At 42.7% G+C, this 15,748-nt stretch overlaps 1 protein-coding gene across 1 annotated transcript; it reads left to right on the top strand.

Annotated features, from left to right (window-relative positions):
- Positions 1–7,008: 7,008 nt before the first annotated feature.
- On the top strand, positions 7,009–14,451 carry LOC149301501 (uncharacterized). Its single transcript, XM_089484297.1, has 2 exons — positions 7,009–7,039; positions 13,071–14,451. Exons 1-2 carry the CDS (start codon positions 7,009–7,011, stop codon positions 14,387–14,389), a joined length of 1,350 nt encoding a protein of 449 aa, XP_089340423.1. The 3' UTR covers positions 14,390–14,451.
- Positions 14,452–15,748: the final 1,297 nt, after the last annotated feature.

The following is a 15,748-nucleotide window of genomic DNA, read 5'->3' as shown; positions in this document are numbered from 1 at the left end:
CTTTTTACTGAACTCTCTTCCCCCCAATAAATTCAATGCCTTGGACAGTCAAGATTAAAACCAACATGGATTCACTGTCCCACTAAGATGGAAACGACTAAGGGGGTTAGACACAGTGGGATGCAGACCTTTGTCTCTAGTGAGAGCCGTTCGATGAATTTTACGAGGCAAGTCAAGTTTATTTACATACCCCCTTTCTAATGGGAAAATGTATATAAAGTGAATTCCTTGCCATGATAAACACAGATTTAGGCTACAGATACAAGGGAATATTTGATTATACAACATTTTTGTTGGAGATTTGGGATATCTGCATTGCATATGTAAACAAAACTAGACACATTTCCTGTTAAACTTCCTGCATCTATTTGTAGAAAGGTACACAAGCCGAAATGATTTGTCTTGCTGGGATTTGCTGTTTTAGTTGATTTGGAGATAGTTATACAAACTCATTTTTTTTTGTTTGTTGTATCATTACCTTTACGTAACTGTTACTTCTCATTGTTATTAATACAGAATGACAGGGAGAAAAACTGTGCAATCACAGATCATGCGTTGTGGAGTTCCTATTACAATGGAACAACCATTAATACCATAATGACCATGTGAATCAGATGTGTCACCTACAAGCTGCTCGCAGAAAACAGTGTTCACATCACGTTCAAAATCACGCCTTCCAACCCTTGCTTGCCTTGCTCTGGTAGGGGACTTTTAAAAAACATGTGGGATATTCTTTTCTTTTTGTGTATTTTCCCATCCAAAGATCCTGGAAGTTGAGAGAGACAAAACGCCACAGGAGGAGCATCTCCAAACCCAGCGTGACTACTACTGAATTTGGTCAAGAAAAAGAAGCAGGAAAACAAGCGCTTGAAAGAGAAAAGCTCACAGGTGCCACAAGATCTCTTTGCAAATTTAAAGAAGAGTGATTTAAGTCGGGTAAACCTATATTCTAAAAATATGGCAAATTAAAATAGAAGAGCCGACAGCCTTTGAAAACAATTTGAAACCAAACACATGCACAAATATGGATTAAATCCAAAGGCACCGGGAAGCAAAAAGCCAAGTTTTATTTGGCATTCAATGAAATCGGTGTTGGTGCCAATTGGACCCCTGAAGGCGCCCTAGTAGAAAAGGCCCTCTCTCACATCCTCCCACCATAAACAGAGCCCACTGGAGGAACATGGAGGAGGTCCTCTCCAAAAGACTTTATTTCTTAGGCAGATGGGTCCATAGGAAGCACTCCTTCAAGTACAGGGGTTCCAAGCCATTTAGGTCTTTAAATAACTAAGTGCCTAGTTCAAATCGTAGCAGATGTAGTTTTGCAAACTTGCGGGAAGCAGTTAATGAAACCTCTTGAAGCCCAAGAGAGGTTTGACAGGGATGGGATCCAGTGCTCACATAAATGAGATGCTTCCAGCTGCTACTATTTTCCTTCTTAAGTAGGGATCCTTTCCCTCCTCTGATCAAGGTGAAAAACAAACAAACAGCTTCATTTATATACCGCTTCATACTGAACTAACAGTGTCTAAGTGATTTACAACTGTAAGCTAATTGCCCCCAACAATCTGGGAAGTCATTTTAGCAACTTCCTCGGAAGGATGCAAGCTGGAGTCGAGCTTGAGCCCTTTCGCTGGTCTTGAACTCGCAACCTTATGATTTTGAGTGAGTGGCTGCAGTACAGGCATTTATCCGCTGTGTCACCAGGGCTCCTAAAAGCAGAAGCCCTGTGTAAAAAGGAAAACAAATCCATCAAAGGCAAGGATGAGGGTGGGATTAAAGTCTCTCTTCAGCACTCGGACAACCCGTCGGAAGAAGGAAAGGATAAGGTAAAGCAAACCCCATAGATCCCATCATCAATGTCTCTCCTGTACCAGTTTAGTAAAATGCATCAGGAGATTTTTGGCTGGCCATTGGAAGAACATCCCGTGGATGATATGTTGGATTCCAGGATGCAACCTCATACTGAGAAAAGCGAGAGAGGCAGGCTGACTTCTGAGCAGGTACATTTCAGCCAGCTAAATGGAGTGTCTCCTCCATGTGCCAGCCAGCTCTTTCACAAGGGGCATTGTTCTTGCTACTTCATTGCTTGTTTTGGGATTGAAAAAAATATTCATTTGCATCTTTTAGCAGAAAGAAGGTATAAAAAGGATTCCCTTGGTCGCCTTTCCTCCATCCTTTCTTCCTTTTTTCTAGAAGCAGGGACAGGATAAGAGCCTTGAAAAAATGGGGGAGAAGAAGGAGAACAAGGAAGATACAGAAAAGGAGGATGAGAAGGAGAAGAAAGAAACAAAAGAGGGGGAAAGAGAAGGTAGAGCCAGCATGATGTGGCTATTTTAGTTTTAAACTAGGTCTCCCAAAAAGTCCCTTTGTCTCCTTTACTCCATCCTTTCTTCCTTTTTTCTAGAAGGATGGACAGGATAGGAGCCTTGAAAAAACAGAGCAGAAGAAAGAGCACAAAGAAGATAAAGAAATTCTTGCAATCAGTCCAGAAAAGAAGGATGAGAAGAAGAGGGGAAAAACCAAGGACAAGACAGAGAAGGTATAGCAAGTATAGCATGCCTGTTTAAATATTAAATTAGGACCCTAGCAATCAGGGTTCAATTCCCTGATCAAACATAAAAAAAACCCACTGGGTGACCTTAGGCAGGTCAAACACTGTCAGCCTCACAAGATTGCAATGGCAAACCCCCTCTAAATAAATTTGCCCAGAAGAACCTAAGACAGGTCTGCCTTTAGGCCTCCATTAGTCAAAAATGACCCGGAGACATGCCAGCACCACCAACAGCAGCACCACAACAAGGCAATGTCACACCTTCTTCCCCTCCTTTCTTTCAATGGCCAGATCCCTGATTTTGTCACATCCTTAATTTTACTTTAGGACTAATCTGCCCAATTTTCTTCTTTCACAGGCCAAAGACAGTGAGGCCAAAGTTGGAGATACAAGGAACCCACCAAAGTGTCCTGTCTACGTTGCAAATGGGAGCGAGCCCATAGCTATCGTGGAACAGGAGGAAGAAGAGGAGGAAGAGCAACTGGACCAAGAAACATTTGACATTGTACGTTTTCTGCCATTCCTAACATGTTGAAAGCATGCAGAAAAGAGTATCCATTGAACTCTTCTTCAGCATCACATTTTAGATGAGCTGATTTTCCTCTTTACTTAGCTGTCCAAAGCAATAGGCAAGTTTAAACAATTCCTCCCACCTTCCCTCCAACCCTTCACTTTCACATGGCTCCTCTCTGTTTGTTCCCCTCTTCAGTGCGAAGAGAAGATGCGGCCAGTCAGGAAGGCCATACAAGATCTGGACAACCCAGGCACGGGGCGCTTGGTGGAAGAACTGGAGAATATTATACACAGCTGAGAGGCAGTGAACAGGCAGGCCCAGCTCCATCAGGGTTAGCCTGAAGAAAGAGAGCCCTCCCAGCAGTCCATCTGCCTTGATCCAGGCTGCAGAGGGAGAGAAGAACCACTGGCCCTCATCCCCTTCCCCACCACCATTCCCTTCTCCTTTTGTGTCGCATCATTTCAGATTGTAAGCCTGAGGGCAGGGAACCGTCTAATTAAAAATAATAATTGTAAGCCACTCTGAGAGCCATTAGGGCTGAAGGGCGGGGTATAAATACCTTAAATAAATAAATAAATAAATAAATAAATAAATAAATAAATAAATATTTAAACAGGGCTATCATATCACCTCTTAACCTTCTCTTCTCCAGGCTAAACATCCCGAGCTCCCTAAGTCGTTCCTCATAGGACATGGTTTCCGGACCCTTCACCGTTTTAGTTGCCCTCCTTTGGACACGCTCCAGTTTCTCAACATACTTTTTGAACTGTGGTGCCCAGAACTGGACACAATATTCCAATTAGGGCCTGACCAAAGCAGAATAGAGTGGCACTATTACTTCCCTTGATCTAGACACTATATTCTATTGATGCAGCCTAAAATCACATTGGCCTTGTTAGCTGGCTCATCGCACTGTTGACTCATTTTCAACTTGTGGTCTACTTGGACTCCTAGATCCTTTTCATACATAGTTTCATTCATCCAGGTGTCCCCCATCCTATATCTCTGCATTTCATTTTTCCACCCTAAGTGCAGTACCTTATATTTCTCCGTGTTGAATTTCATTTTGTTACCTTTGGCCCAGCTTTCTGATCTGTTAAGGCCATTTTGAATTTTGATCCTGTCCTCTGGGGTATTAGCTACTTCTCTTAATTTGGTGTCATCTGCAAATTTGATATGCCCCCATTTCTGTCATCCAAGTCATTGATAAAGACGTTGAATAGCACTGGGCCCAGGGCAGATCCCTGTGGGACCCCTTTTCTCTTGCCAATGGGATTTGCAGTGTATTCCTGGACTGTATCTCCCATCATCCACAGGGCCACAGAGAGGAGGGTCCTGCCCTGCATAGGGTGCCATTTCATGGCTCTTAGGCTTTGGGAATGTGTGCCTTTGGCCAGTGTCCGTGTGGCTGGGGCTCCAGGGTCCCTCAGTCCCTCCTGCCTTGTTCCATATTAACTGCAGGAGGAGCCTGTGAGGGTGGGGCAGGGGGCGGGGCCTTCCAGCTCCTCTGCCCCATTGGCCAGAATGAAGAAGGGGAGGAGCTTCTGCCTCTCTATTTAGCTTTGTGTGGGGGAAGAGAGAGTGAGGAGCAGAAGAGAACAGAGAGAGACAAGGAGGAAGGAGAGAGACAAAGACAAGGAGGGAAAGGAAGGAGGGAGGGAGAGGAAAAGAGAGGGAGCAGAGGGACAAGGCCTGGAAGTGGTAGGCTTCACTGCTGTGCTGAGGCCTCCAACTGCCAAGCGCTGAGGTGAAGGTGGCCATTTTTTGTTCCGGAGGCCATTTTGTTTTGCTTGTGACTGTGGGGAATAATGTTCCGGAACCTTCTCTGAGGCCTCAGTTGAACTGACCATTGGCTTCTCTTTCTCTCCTGAGTCTCCAGAGTCAGAAGGAGGCTAGGATCCTTGGGCCAAAAGGAAGGAAGTGTGTCTCTTTGTGTCTCTTTTGTGTCTCTTTTCTGAGAGGGTTTTCTTATTACAAAGCTCTGCTCCTTCTGGAGAACATGGGTTTTAAAAGGGATCAGAAATGGGGAGGATAGTTTTAATATAAGCCTTATTATTATTATTCACAAACACTGGGCTTTGGCTTCTAAGAGGAGGCTAGTCCCCCAAAAAAGCCAAAAGTGGCTCCTTTGAGAGGTTTTAAAAGTCTCCCCAGTTTTCTTATTAAGAGATTTTCAGGCAAGAAGGAAGAAGAAAGACCAGAATAACTCATATTACCAAGAATGAAGCAAGACTTGGGCATTTCTACCCTTTTACAACCGACTCAGGCTGTATCTGCACTGAAGAAATAATCCAGTTTGAAACCGCTTTAACTCTCCTGGCTCCATTTTGTGGAATCCTGGGATTTGTAGTTTGTTGTGACACTAGAGCTCTCTGGCAGAGAATGTAAAATCCCAGGATTCCATAGCACTGAGTGGTTAAACCGGTGTCAAAGTGCCTTATTTCTATAGTGCGGATGCAGCCTTCTTGGGAAAAGGGCTGATGATGGGGAAAAGCACTGGGGAACTCTGCAGGTTTCAGCAGATGATTTATTTATTTATGATGCCCTCATTTCACATCTAGCTACAGAGACATAACCAGGGCCCTCTCCAGTTCCCCATCCCCTAATCCCCCACCACTCTAAGAAGGCATGGAGTATCTGTTGTTTAGGGGAGCTGCAGTGAATCTATGCTAGGTCCAGGGGACTTTGTTTGGTGCAAAGGGAGGAAGGGTTGCCCACCTTTGCATCGGCCCAAAGGAGGCATATGTCACCTGCGTATGTCACCAGCAGGATGCTGGTCTCTGTCTCTTTGAGTGCTGCAGGGTTTATTGCTAAGCCAATCCTAAACCTGCTCCTTTTTCTCAGGAACTTCATCTCAGCCTCTTTGGACACGGCTTTGGGCCTCTCTTGCTGGAAGTGACCCAAGTGCAGGACCACCAGGACCCCTGCCCACCTGATGGCCAACACAGAGGCCAAGCGGAGGGAGTTGGGCTCCAACAGAAATAGGAAGCCGAGGTACAACAGCTCTTTGGTGAGTCACTATCCTATTAGCTTCATCTGTGTCACTGCTGGGCCAATTTATGAAAGGAAGCAATTAATATACTGTCCGAGTTTGGCAGAGACAGTCCTGGTTAACCCTCTGTCACCCCACTTATTCAGGGGCTTTTAAAAATGTCCCAGTTGGTCTATCCTCCTCCCACTTTCCTCTTTCTCAGCTCACTTTAGTTCCTGAGTGCAATTGAGTTTGCAGTCTATCAGCTCAAAAGTGGGGAGAGGAGAGGAAAGAAGGAGACTGGATATGGCCCTTCCCAGGAGGCTGAAGCAAAAGCAAACTGCTGTGTCTTTCCTAGCTTGTGTGATCTTCCTCATAAACAACTTTGGCCATCTTCACTACCTTCTGGGTTGCTTGTCCACATGTGTCTTGTTTTTCCCATCAATGAAATGTTGGGGGCTATGGGAGAATGTCTCTGAATATAAATTGGGTGTGGGCCCAGTGACCCTTAAGCCCAGAGTGCTCCCCAGAACTGCTTTATAAAAATGACATTTGCCTCCAAAATGTGGCAAGAAATGTCTAAATGCACCAAAAATCTTTGGTGGCTAAATGTACTGTATGTGTTGGGATAGTCAGTATCCTAATCCATTATCAATATCCCAGCCATGGCCTAAATTATATTGTTGATTATATTGCATATTATATTGAAAAGATTCAAGACAAACTGGATCTCAAAGGCATTAGCTTTTTTCTTGCTGACAGCATTTAAAGTTTATTTCCTGGACTGAATTCTAAAGTGATCAAATAATATTTGGATGCATCATGTGCTTTCCTCCCCTTTTGCTTAGTCACTCTCTTGATGAGGGCTATTTTCTGTTGCAGGTGACCTTTGTGGATGTGGCAGTATATTTCACCGAGGATGAATGGAAACTGTTAACGAAGAAGCAGAGACTGATGTACAATCATATAATGATGGAGAATTATGAGAACGTGGCTTCTATGGGTAAGGAACTGGAATCCACTAGCATTATAGAATCATAGAGTTGGAATAGACCACAAGGGCCATCCAGTTCAACCCACTTCTTCCATGCAGGAACACACATTCCAAGCACCATCCTGCCTCTGTTTAAGAAGAGGACTCCACCAAACTCTAAGGGAGTATATTCCACTGTCGAAGAGCTCTTACTGTCGCAAAGTTCCTACTAATGTTTAGGTGGAACCTCTTTCTCTGTCGTTTGCATCCATTGTGGTGTCTCTTTTTCTCTGTAGCAGCAAAAAGCAAGCTTGCTCCATCCTCAATACGACCCTTTCCAATATTTAAACATGGATATCATATCCGCTGTTAATTTTCTTTTCTCCAGGGTAAACATACACAGCTCTCTAAGCTGCTCCTCATAGGGCTTGATGGTTTCCAGATCCTTCACCATTTTAGTTGCCCTCCTCTGGGCATGTTCCAACCTGTCAACATCCTTTTTGAATTTCGGAGGCCAGAACTGGACACAGGATTATTCCAAGTAAGGCCTGACCAAAGCAGAATAGAGCAGCACTATTACTTCCCTTGATCTAGAAACTATCCTTGTATTGATGCAGCCTAGAATCACATTGGCCTTTTTAGCTGCCGCCTCACACTGTTGGTCCAAGTTCAACTAGTGGTCTACTAGGAGTCCTAGATCCCTTTGAAGCGTAGTTTAATTGTGATAGCAACATCCTGTAGAATATTTGAATTTGTAGTTTAGTGAGGCACTATTGCTCTCCACTTTATAAGGATTCTAAATACTGCATTGTAAACTGCCAATTGTCAGAAGCAGGTTCTGTGGTTCATCCAGAATGGTATTGGGGTTTAGGGGGGATTGTTAGTAGTTTAAATGCTAGTAGTTTTAAGTAGTTGGTAAGGATATTGGGGCCTAGAATGGCTTTGGGGAATGGAAGCAGTTGTGGAGGCTATTAACTGCCTGGTCTGTGAACTCTGGGTGGCAGACATGCCCCCGGGGGGAGAGGCGCCTGTGAACGGTAGAAGAAGAAGGCCATAGGTACCTTGGCAGCCGGGCTGGTTAGGGGCTGAAGGGGAGGAAAAGGGAGGAGTGTGAAGGTAGTTAACGACAGAGGGAAAAGGTTTAGACACTTCAGGGACAGCTTAGATGTATTAATGGACCCTTCTGCTTGAGTTTCTCAATAAACCTTTTGGTGGAAGGAAAGGACTTTTTAATTCTGAAACTAAGTTCTGCCCCCAGATATCTCACCAATGCTAGGATTTTGTAGGAAGAAAGCATGGAGATTACCAGTAATGCATTTCTCATTGAAATGGTAGCACATCTCTGAGTATGTTTCCTTTTTTGGCCCTCTTCCAGCCTTTTGAGATTCTGCTTCACTTCCCCAAAGGGATGCAATGGGATACTGAGGCACAAAACTTTATTCCTATTTTCAGGCAATACAATGTGCAGTTTCCCCTGAGATCCCCTGGGGGCCAATGTGACACCCCCAATCCCCAACAGTAGCCCATCCCTGTCTTAGAGATGTCTTAATACTGCTCCCTGGTGCTTGATCCTCACCAAAACAAGTCCAGGTCCCAGCCCCCTTGCTTTGCCTTTCCCAATGAGTAATTTGTATATGGATTATCCTGCCTTTCTCAACAAATGAGCCTCAAAGTGTCCCTTTTATGCATCACATAAATGGGTGTGTGTCTGTGATAGAGAGAAGGAGCGAATGTGAAAAACAGAAAGGCAGGAAAGAGATGGTGAAGGTGAAATACTGAAGCAGCGCAGATGGGCGAGAAGGAAGGTTGGAGAGTGGAGGGAGAAAGGGAAGGAGATCAGGCTTAAGAGGGAGATGAAATGCACAGATATAGGATGGGGGACACCTGGCTGAATGAAACTACGTGTGAAAGGGATCTAGTAGTCCAAGTAAACCACAAGTTGAACATGAGTCAACAGTGTGATGCAGCAGCTAACAAGGCCAATGCGATTTTAGGTTGCATCAATAGAAGTATAGTGTCAGGATCAAGGGAAGTAATAGTGCCATGGTATTCTGCTTTGGTCAGGCCTCACCTGGAATATTGTGTCCAGTTCTGGGCACCACAATTCAAAAAGGATGTGGAGAAACTGGAGCATGTCCAAAGGAGGGCGACTAAAATGGTGCAGGATTTGAAACTATGAGGAACGACTTAGGTAACTAGGGATGTTTAGGCTGGAGAAGAGAAGGTTAGCCCTGTTTAAATATTTGAAGGAATGTCAAGCTTGTTTTCTGCTGCTCCAGAGACTAGAACACGGAACAATGGATGCAAACTGCAGTAAAAGAGATTCCACTTCAACATTAGAAGGAACTTCCTGACAGTAAGGTCTGTTCATAAAATAGCCACAAAACAACAATAGCATCCAGTTTACACACAGTAAAACAACAAAACGGTTAAAACTCAATTTGGGACAAATAAAAACATCATTTAAAATGCACAGTTGTGATCAGAAGTGGGATTTTTCCTTAAGTTCTTTACAAGAGGTCAGGTGTGTAAGCCTGCCGGAAGGGATCCGTCTTAAGTGCTTTCTTGACAGCATCCAAGGTGGTGTTAAGACGGATCTCCTCTGGCAAGTTGCTCCATAACTTGGAGGCCATGGCTGTGTATGCTCTGTGAGAAGTTGTTCTTAGCCTGACCTTTGGGTAATCTAATAGATTCTTCCCAGTTGTTATGAAAGTGAGGGGCAGATGGTGTAGGGAGAGGCGTTCCCTCAAGTAGCTCAGGCCCAAGCCATGTAGGGCTTTAAAGGTAATAAGCAACGCTTGGTATTGCGCCCGGAAGCTAATTGGCAGCCAATGTAGGGATACTGGTGTTATATGGTCTGACCTAGATGTTCTGGTGACCAATCTGGCTGCCGCGTTTTCAACTAACTAAAGCTTCCGAACTTGGTACAAAGGTAGCCCCATGTAGAGCAGTGAACTTAAGAAATGAACTTGAAATCAGGCCCTTGTTTTCATACATATTAAGGGTTCCATTTAGCAATTATGAGCAATGTCTATGAAGAGAAGAAAGGGTGACACAAAAATTCTTTTTTCTCTCATGCTTCTTTTCCAACCTGAGCTTTCTTAGCTCCGTGGTTGATTCCAGAGGCCCTTTGTCACTCGAAATGCTGGAGTCTGGGGAGGACACCCACAAGTGCTATGCTTTTAGGGGAATTTCATACTTAGCTCAAAGGGGAGATTGAGGCAACAGTGACCTCGGGATTCATCCCAACTATACCAGGCCCAGAAGCACACACAACTCCAGTGGCATTTCAGATAGGTTTTTGTGTTTTATTTAGGGGAAAAGCAAAATACATGCACGCACAAACAGATATACACATATAGGTGTTCACGCACCACATGCAAGAACTAGGTAACAAAGGTGGGAGTGGTAATTGTGTAAGGCTTTGCTAATGGTAATACGTTACCTAGATGGATCTTGATCCCAATTGCTGAGGGTCCAGAAAGGGGAGAGAAGTCAGTAACTGCTATAGCAAATGAGGCTGGTGAGTGTAGTGAGGTGTTTAGCAATGTAAACCAACGGAGTGTAAGTCTGCAACTGGACTGATGCTGAAGAACAGCCAGTTGGGGCTGATATTTATACTGAAATTGTTGCTTGGGGGCAGAAACTGAGCATTCAAAAAGGTTTACATTGCTTTAGGATGTTTCCTGGGTGGGGAAAGAATTGTCTGAAACTGAATTAAATGAAATGGGTGCTTGGTGGAAATACTTCAGCCAAAAAGGATTATCACACCGGCTCTTAGGTCCTTCTTGGCTCTGAATTCTGGTCCCATTCAAAGCCAATGTATAGCACAGTCTGAAGGCGACACCCCCAGAGTTCAATAATTTTTTTAAATCTTTATTGAAATTATTTACAACATAAAAAGGGCAGTACCAAAACATTTCCAAATTCTTATTCCAATATTTCTTAACCCTCCCCTCCCCCACTCCACCCCCTCACTTTCTATTTCACTTACTCCTTATTTATTAGCTATAAAATCTCTATTTCTCAAAGATCTATCATCCTTACTTCCTTATCTCATTGTCTTTCATTCTATTTTGCTTAAATCCTAAGTTTATACAATAATTGACTCTATATCAATAATTCTACACAGCAATGGTATCACCTATCTAACATGATTTCCCTTCACTCCTTATTACCTTATTTAACCTTTCCCTTTTGAAACAATTCTCTTATTCTCAACCAAATTAAATTATCTTCTTCTCGTGTTTCATCTTTTAATTTCAAAGTTATGGTATCCATTTCTATGATTTCTAGACACTTTCCTAACCAATCCTCCACTTTAGGTACTTCCTTATTTCTCCAGACTTTGGCAATTGTTATTCTGGCAGCAGTGATTAAATATAATAGTGGTTTCAATTTTGATCTTAAATCCTTGTTTTCTACTATGTTTAAAAGACAGAGCTCCGGGACCAGAGGGAATTCCAATTGTATAATTGTTTCAATTTTCTTATGTACTTCTCTCCAGAATTTTTTAATCAGAGGACAACTCCACCACATGTGGAAAAAACTTCCCGTAATTCGTTCACATTTCCAACATTTTCCTCTATCTTTTGTATATATTTTCGCTAATCTATTCGGTGTCATATACCATCTGTACATCATTTTGTAAAAATTTTCTTTTAGATCCATACACAATGTAAATTTTAAATCCTGTACCCAAGCTCTTTTCGACGCCTCGTACTGTATGTTCTTCCCTATGTTCTGTGCCCATACAATCATACAATGCTTAATTTGTTCTTGTTCCAATTCAAGCCTCAAAATTAGATTATAGAAATTTGTTATTTTTTTCTTATCCTTATCCATCCATATTACATCCAATTCTGTTTCTTTAACGTTATACCAACATTTTTTCTGTCTGCTTTATATTTTTCCGTTAATTGGTAATATAAATACCAATCTATTTTAATTCCCTCTTTTAGCATTTCTTCCCTAGATTTCATTGTAATTTTCCCCTCTATTATCTTTACATAATCTTTATATTTTAGCCAATCTCTTCCCTCAATCCTGCCCTTCTTTAATACTGCTTCATGAGGAGAAGCCCACTCTGGTAACTTTGTATAATATTTTTCCTTGTATTTTGTCCATACTTTATATAATGCTTTCCTTACAATATGCTCTTTGAATTCCTTGTTTAGTTCAACTTTATTCCACCACCCGTATCTTAGATTAAATCCCTCTAAATCTAATAATTGCTCATCCTTTAATTCCACCCATTTTGTTATCCATTCCAAGCAACATGCATAAAAATATAATTTCAAATTTGGCATCCCTAATCCTCCTCTTTCTTCGCTGTCCGTTAATATTGTCCAATTGATTCTGGCTTTCCTTCTTGCCCACACAGAGTTCAATAATAACATAGCAGAGTACAGTAGCAAATCTCCAGATATAGGCATTGGCAATGCATTAACCACTTTCCACACTTAAAAATAACTCACAGACCCAGTTGATTTCCTCCAAGTCCTTGGAGGTTCTTTAGCTTGAGTTGCAATAGAAATCAAATATGTACCAGCTCTCCTCTCTGACTTTCATCAACTTCACAATCTCTTGTACACACAACTCCAACCCACATCAATCCACATGTGAGCTGTATACTGTATTGGTTGTGAGTCATCTCCTGGTGCCACACAGCATGAAGCATCATCTGCAGTTAGCTTGCATCATTTCATGTGCTCTGACTCAAGACTCTATGGCAGTCTCACAGGAAATCATGCCACTTTTCAATCAAAGTATTTTTACATATATATATTGGAATATTTTTCAAATGCCTGACTATCTGCTTCTACTGATTTCCTCATGACAGTTCCCCTTCAATTTCTTCTTTGGTAGCTCTGAGTAAGGATACAGTCATTATATGGATTCGGGGCATCCAGAACAGGGTCATGCTCAGTTCACTCACACCAACATTATTAATTTAATCTCAAATAGGGAGGGATGAACGTGGGGCTAAATCTTGGGGTAACCCTTTCCTCTCTTAACACTGAGATTCAGTCTTGTCTGTCATTGTCCTCCTTTATAGAAGAATTTGTCAGTCACGAGAGAGTCCACACAGGAGAGAAGCCACATAAATGCCAGCATTGTGGGAAATGTTTTTCTTCCAAGTCAAACCTAGTGAGACATCAGAGAGTCCACACAGGAGAGAAGCCATACAAATGCCAGCATTGTGGGAAATGTTTTGCCTACATGTCAGTCCTTGTCATGCATCGAAGAGTCCACACAGGAGAGAAGCCATACAAATGCCAGCATTGTGGGAAATGTTTTTCTTCAAAGTCATACCTATTGGCACATCAGAGAGTCCACACAGGAGAGAAGCCATACAAATGCCAGCATTGTGGGAAATGTTTTTCTTCCAAGTCATACCTATTGGCACATCAGAGAGTCCACACAGGAGAGAAGCCATACAAATGCCAGCGTTGTGGGAAATGTTTTTCTCAGAAGTCAGACCTATTGGCACATCAGAGAATCCACACAGGAGAGAAGCCATACAAATGCCTGCATTGTGAGAAATGTTTTTCTCAGAGGTCACACCTATTGGCACATCAGAGAATCCACACAGGAGAGAACCCAAACAAATGCCAGCATTGTGGGAAATGTTTTTCTTCCAAGTCATACCTATTGGCACATCAGAGAATCCACACAGGAGAGAACCCAAACAAATGCCAGGATTGTGGGAAATGTTTTTCTTCCAAGTCATACCTATTGGCACATCAGAGAATCCACACAGGAGAGAACCCAAACAAATGCCAGCATTGTGGGAAATGTTTTTCTTCCAAGTCATACCTATTGGCACATCAGAGAGCCCACACAGGAGAGAAGCCACACAAATGCCAGCATTGTGGGAAATGTTTTTCTTCCAAGTCAAACCTATTGGCACATCAGAGAGTCCACACAGGAGAGAACCCAAACAAATGCCAGCATTGTGGGAAAGGTTTTTCTTCCAAGTCAGACCTATTTGCACATCAGAGAGTCCACACAGGAGAGAAGCCATACAAATGCCAGCGTTGTGGGAAATGTTTTTCTTCAAAGTCAAACCTATTGGCGCATCAGAGAGTCCACACAGGAGAGAAGCCTTACAAATGCCAGCGTTGTGGGAAATGTTTTTCTTCCAAGTCAAACCTATTGGCTCATCAGAGAGTCCACACAGGAGAGAACCAACACAAATGCCAGGATTGTGGGAAATGTTTTTCTTCCAAGTCAAACCTAGTGAAACATCAGAGAGTCCACACAGGAGAGAAGCCATACAAATGCCAGCATTGTGGGAGATGTTTTTCTGATAAGTCAAACCTAGTGACACATCTGAGAATCCACACAGGAGAGAAGCCACACAAATTCCAGAAATGAACTAACATTATATTCATCAAGAAGCAAAACAAAGAATATATTTTAAATCTTGTGGTGATAAGAAAAAGCCCTTGTGATTCCGTGTGTTAGGTTTGTGTGTCCATATGCCTGTTTATGTTTTTCAATTATATTTTGTTATTTTGAGGTTTTAATTGCCTTTATTATAGCTTATTGCTTTCGTTTATAAATTTGAGTGGGGATCATGGTGGTGGAATAGGTTAGTTAAACAGAGGGGTGGGATTGGCTGCAGCTGGTTAGAACAGTTATGGGAATGATAGCATTTGGAATTTGTGGGATGTTGGCTGAAGAAAGTTGGGGGCAGGTGTTAACAGAAAGGGCTAGTTTGTGGGAATAGCAAAGGGGGCCTTGTTATCTGTGGGACATAGACTGTGAGAATTGGAGGTGGGGGCCAGGTTTGGATGAGTGTGATGTTTTAGATTTTGGGGTTTTAATGTTTGGTTTTGGGAGGGCAGCTCTGACTTAAACACTGAATTTCTGATTATGTGTTTGAAATAAAGTTTTTGTTGTTTCAACACACTGGACTCATTGGTGTACAGAAATTCTGCATTTGCACAAAATGTACCCTTTCTTCTCTCCTCAGCCCTCAGCTCCATTCCCAGCCATAAAAACACACATATATACTCAGAGAGACAGAGCTATATGTACAAACCAGAGCCTTCCCAGCCTTTCCCTCCTGAGTCCAGCTCCGCAGCTTGGGCTCCATTCCGGAAGGAAGGAAAAAAGGCCGTAGTCCTTCCCTTCTTCCAAAGGCCGACAATGGAATAAACAGCAGCAGCAGCAAAGGCCTTACGATCCCTGCGCATGCTGAGAAGGGGTCTTTGGGGCTTCTGAAAGGAATGAAAGTGCCAAGGGAAGAGAAGCATAAAGGGACTGCTGAAGTCGGGGGGGGGGGGATTTGGGACCTGTTTCAGGCACCTTCCTCCTGGAACCCATTACTAGAGCCTTCCACAGCTAACTATGATGATTTAAATGACTATTTCACAGATAATGTCTCTCAGATAAGAGCCAATTTGGATGTCAGCATTATTGCAGTGGTTGTAAGTAAGGTGTCCATGAGTAAGATCATACTGTATCAGTTTGAATCTGACTACTGAGGACGTGGACAAGCTCCTTGTAAGTGTGAAGAGGAGAACTTGCCCTCCCAACCCTTGCCCTTTTTATATCACCTGAAATATATCATAGATACATCTCTTACTTAGGGCTATTTTCCATCATGCTTAAAAAAAGCAGTGTTACGGCTGTTTATGGAAAAGCTAGATCTCTTGGACATGAACAATTACAGACCGGTCTCCCGTCTTCTATTTCTAACCAACATAATTTTGAGGATAGTTGCTCTTC

The sequence above is a fragment of the Sceloporus occidentalis genome, unplaced genomic scaffold (assembly GCF_023333645.1).
Source record: "Sceloporus occidentalis isolate IW3139 unplaced genomic scaffold, rSceOcc1.0.p SCAF_21, whole genome shotgun sequence".
Lineage (NCBI taxonomy): Eukaryota > Metazoa > Chordata > Lepidosauria > Squamata > Phrynosomatidae > Sceloporus > Sceloporus occidentalis.
Note: the sequence above shows the minus strand (reverse complement) of the source record. Positions and strands in the feature narration are given on the sequence as shown.

Bases quoted from the DNA above. Each gene is read 5' to 3' on its own strand.
- LOC149301501 (XM_089484297.1), top strand. From the start codon at position 7,009: ATGGAGAATTATGAGAACGTGGCTTCTATGG. The intron at 7,040-13,070 runs GTAAGGAACTGG...CCTTTATAGAAG, and splicing joins TGAGAACGTGGCTTCTATGG to AATTTGTCAGTCACGAGAGA.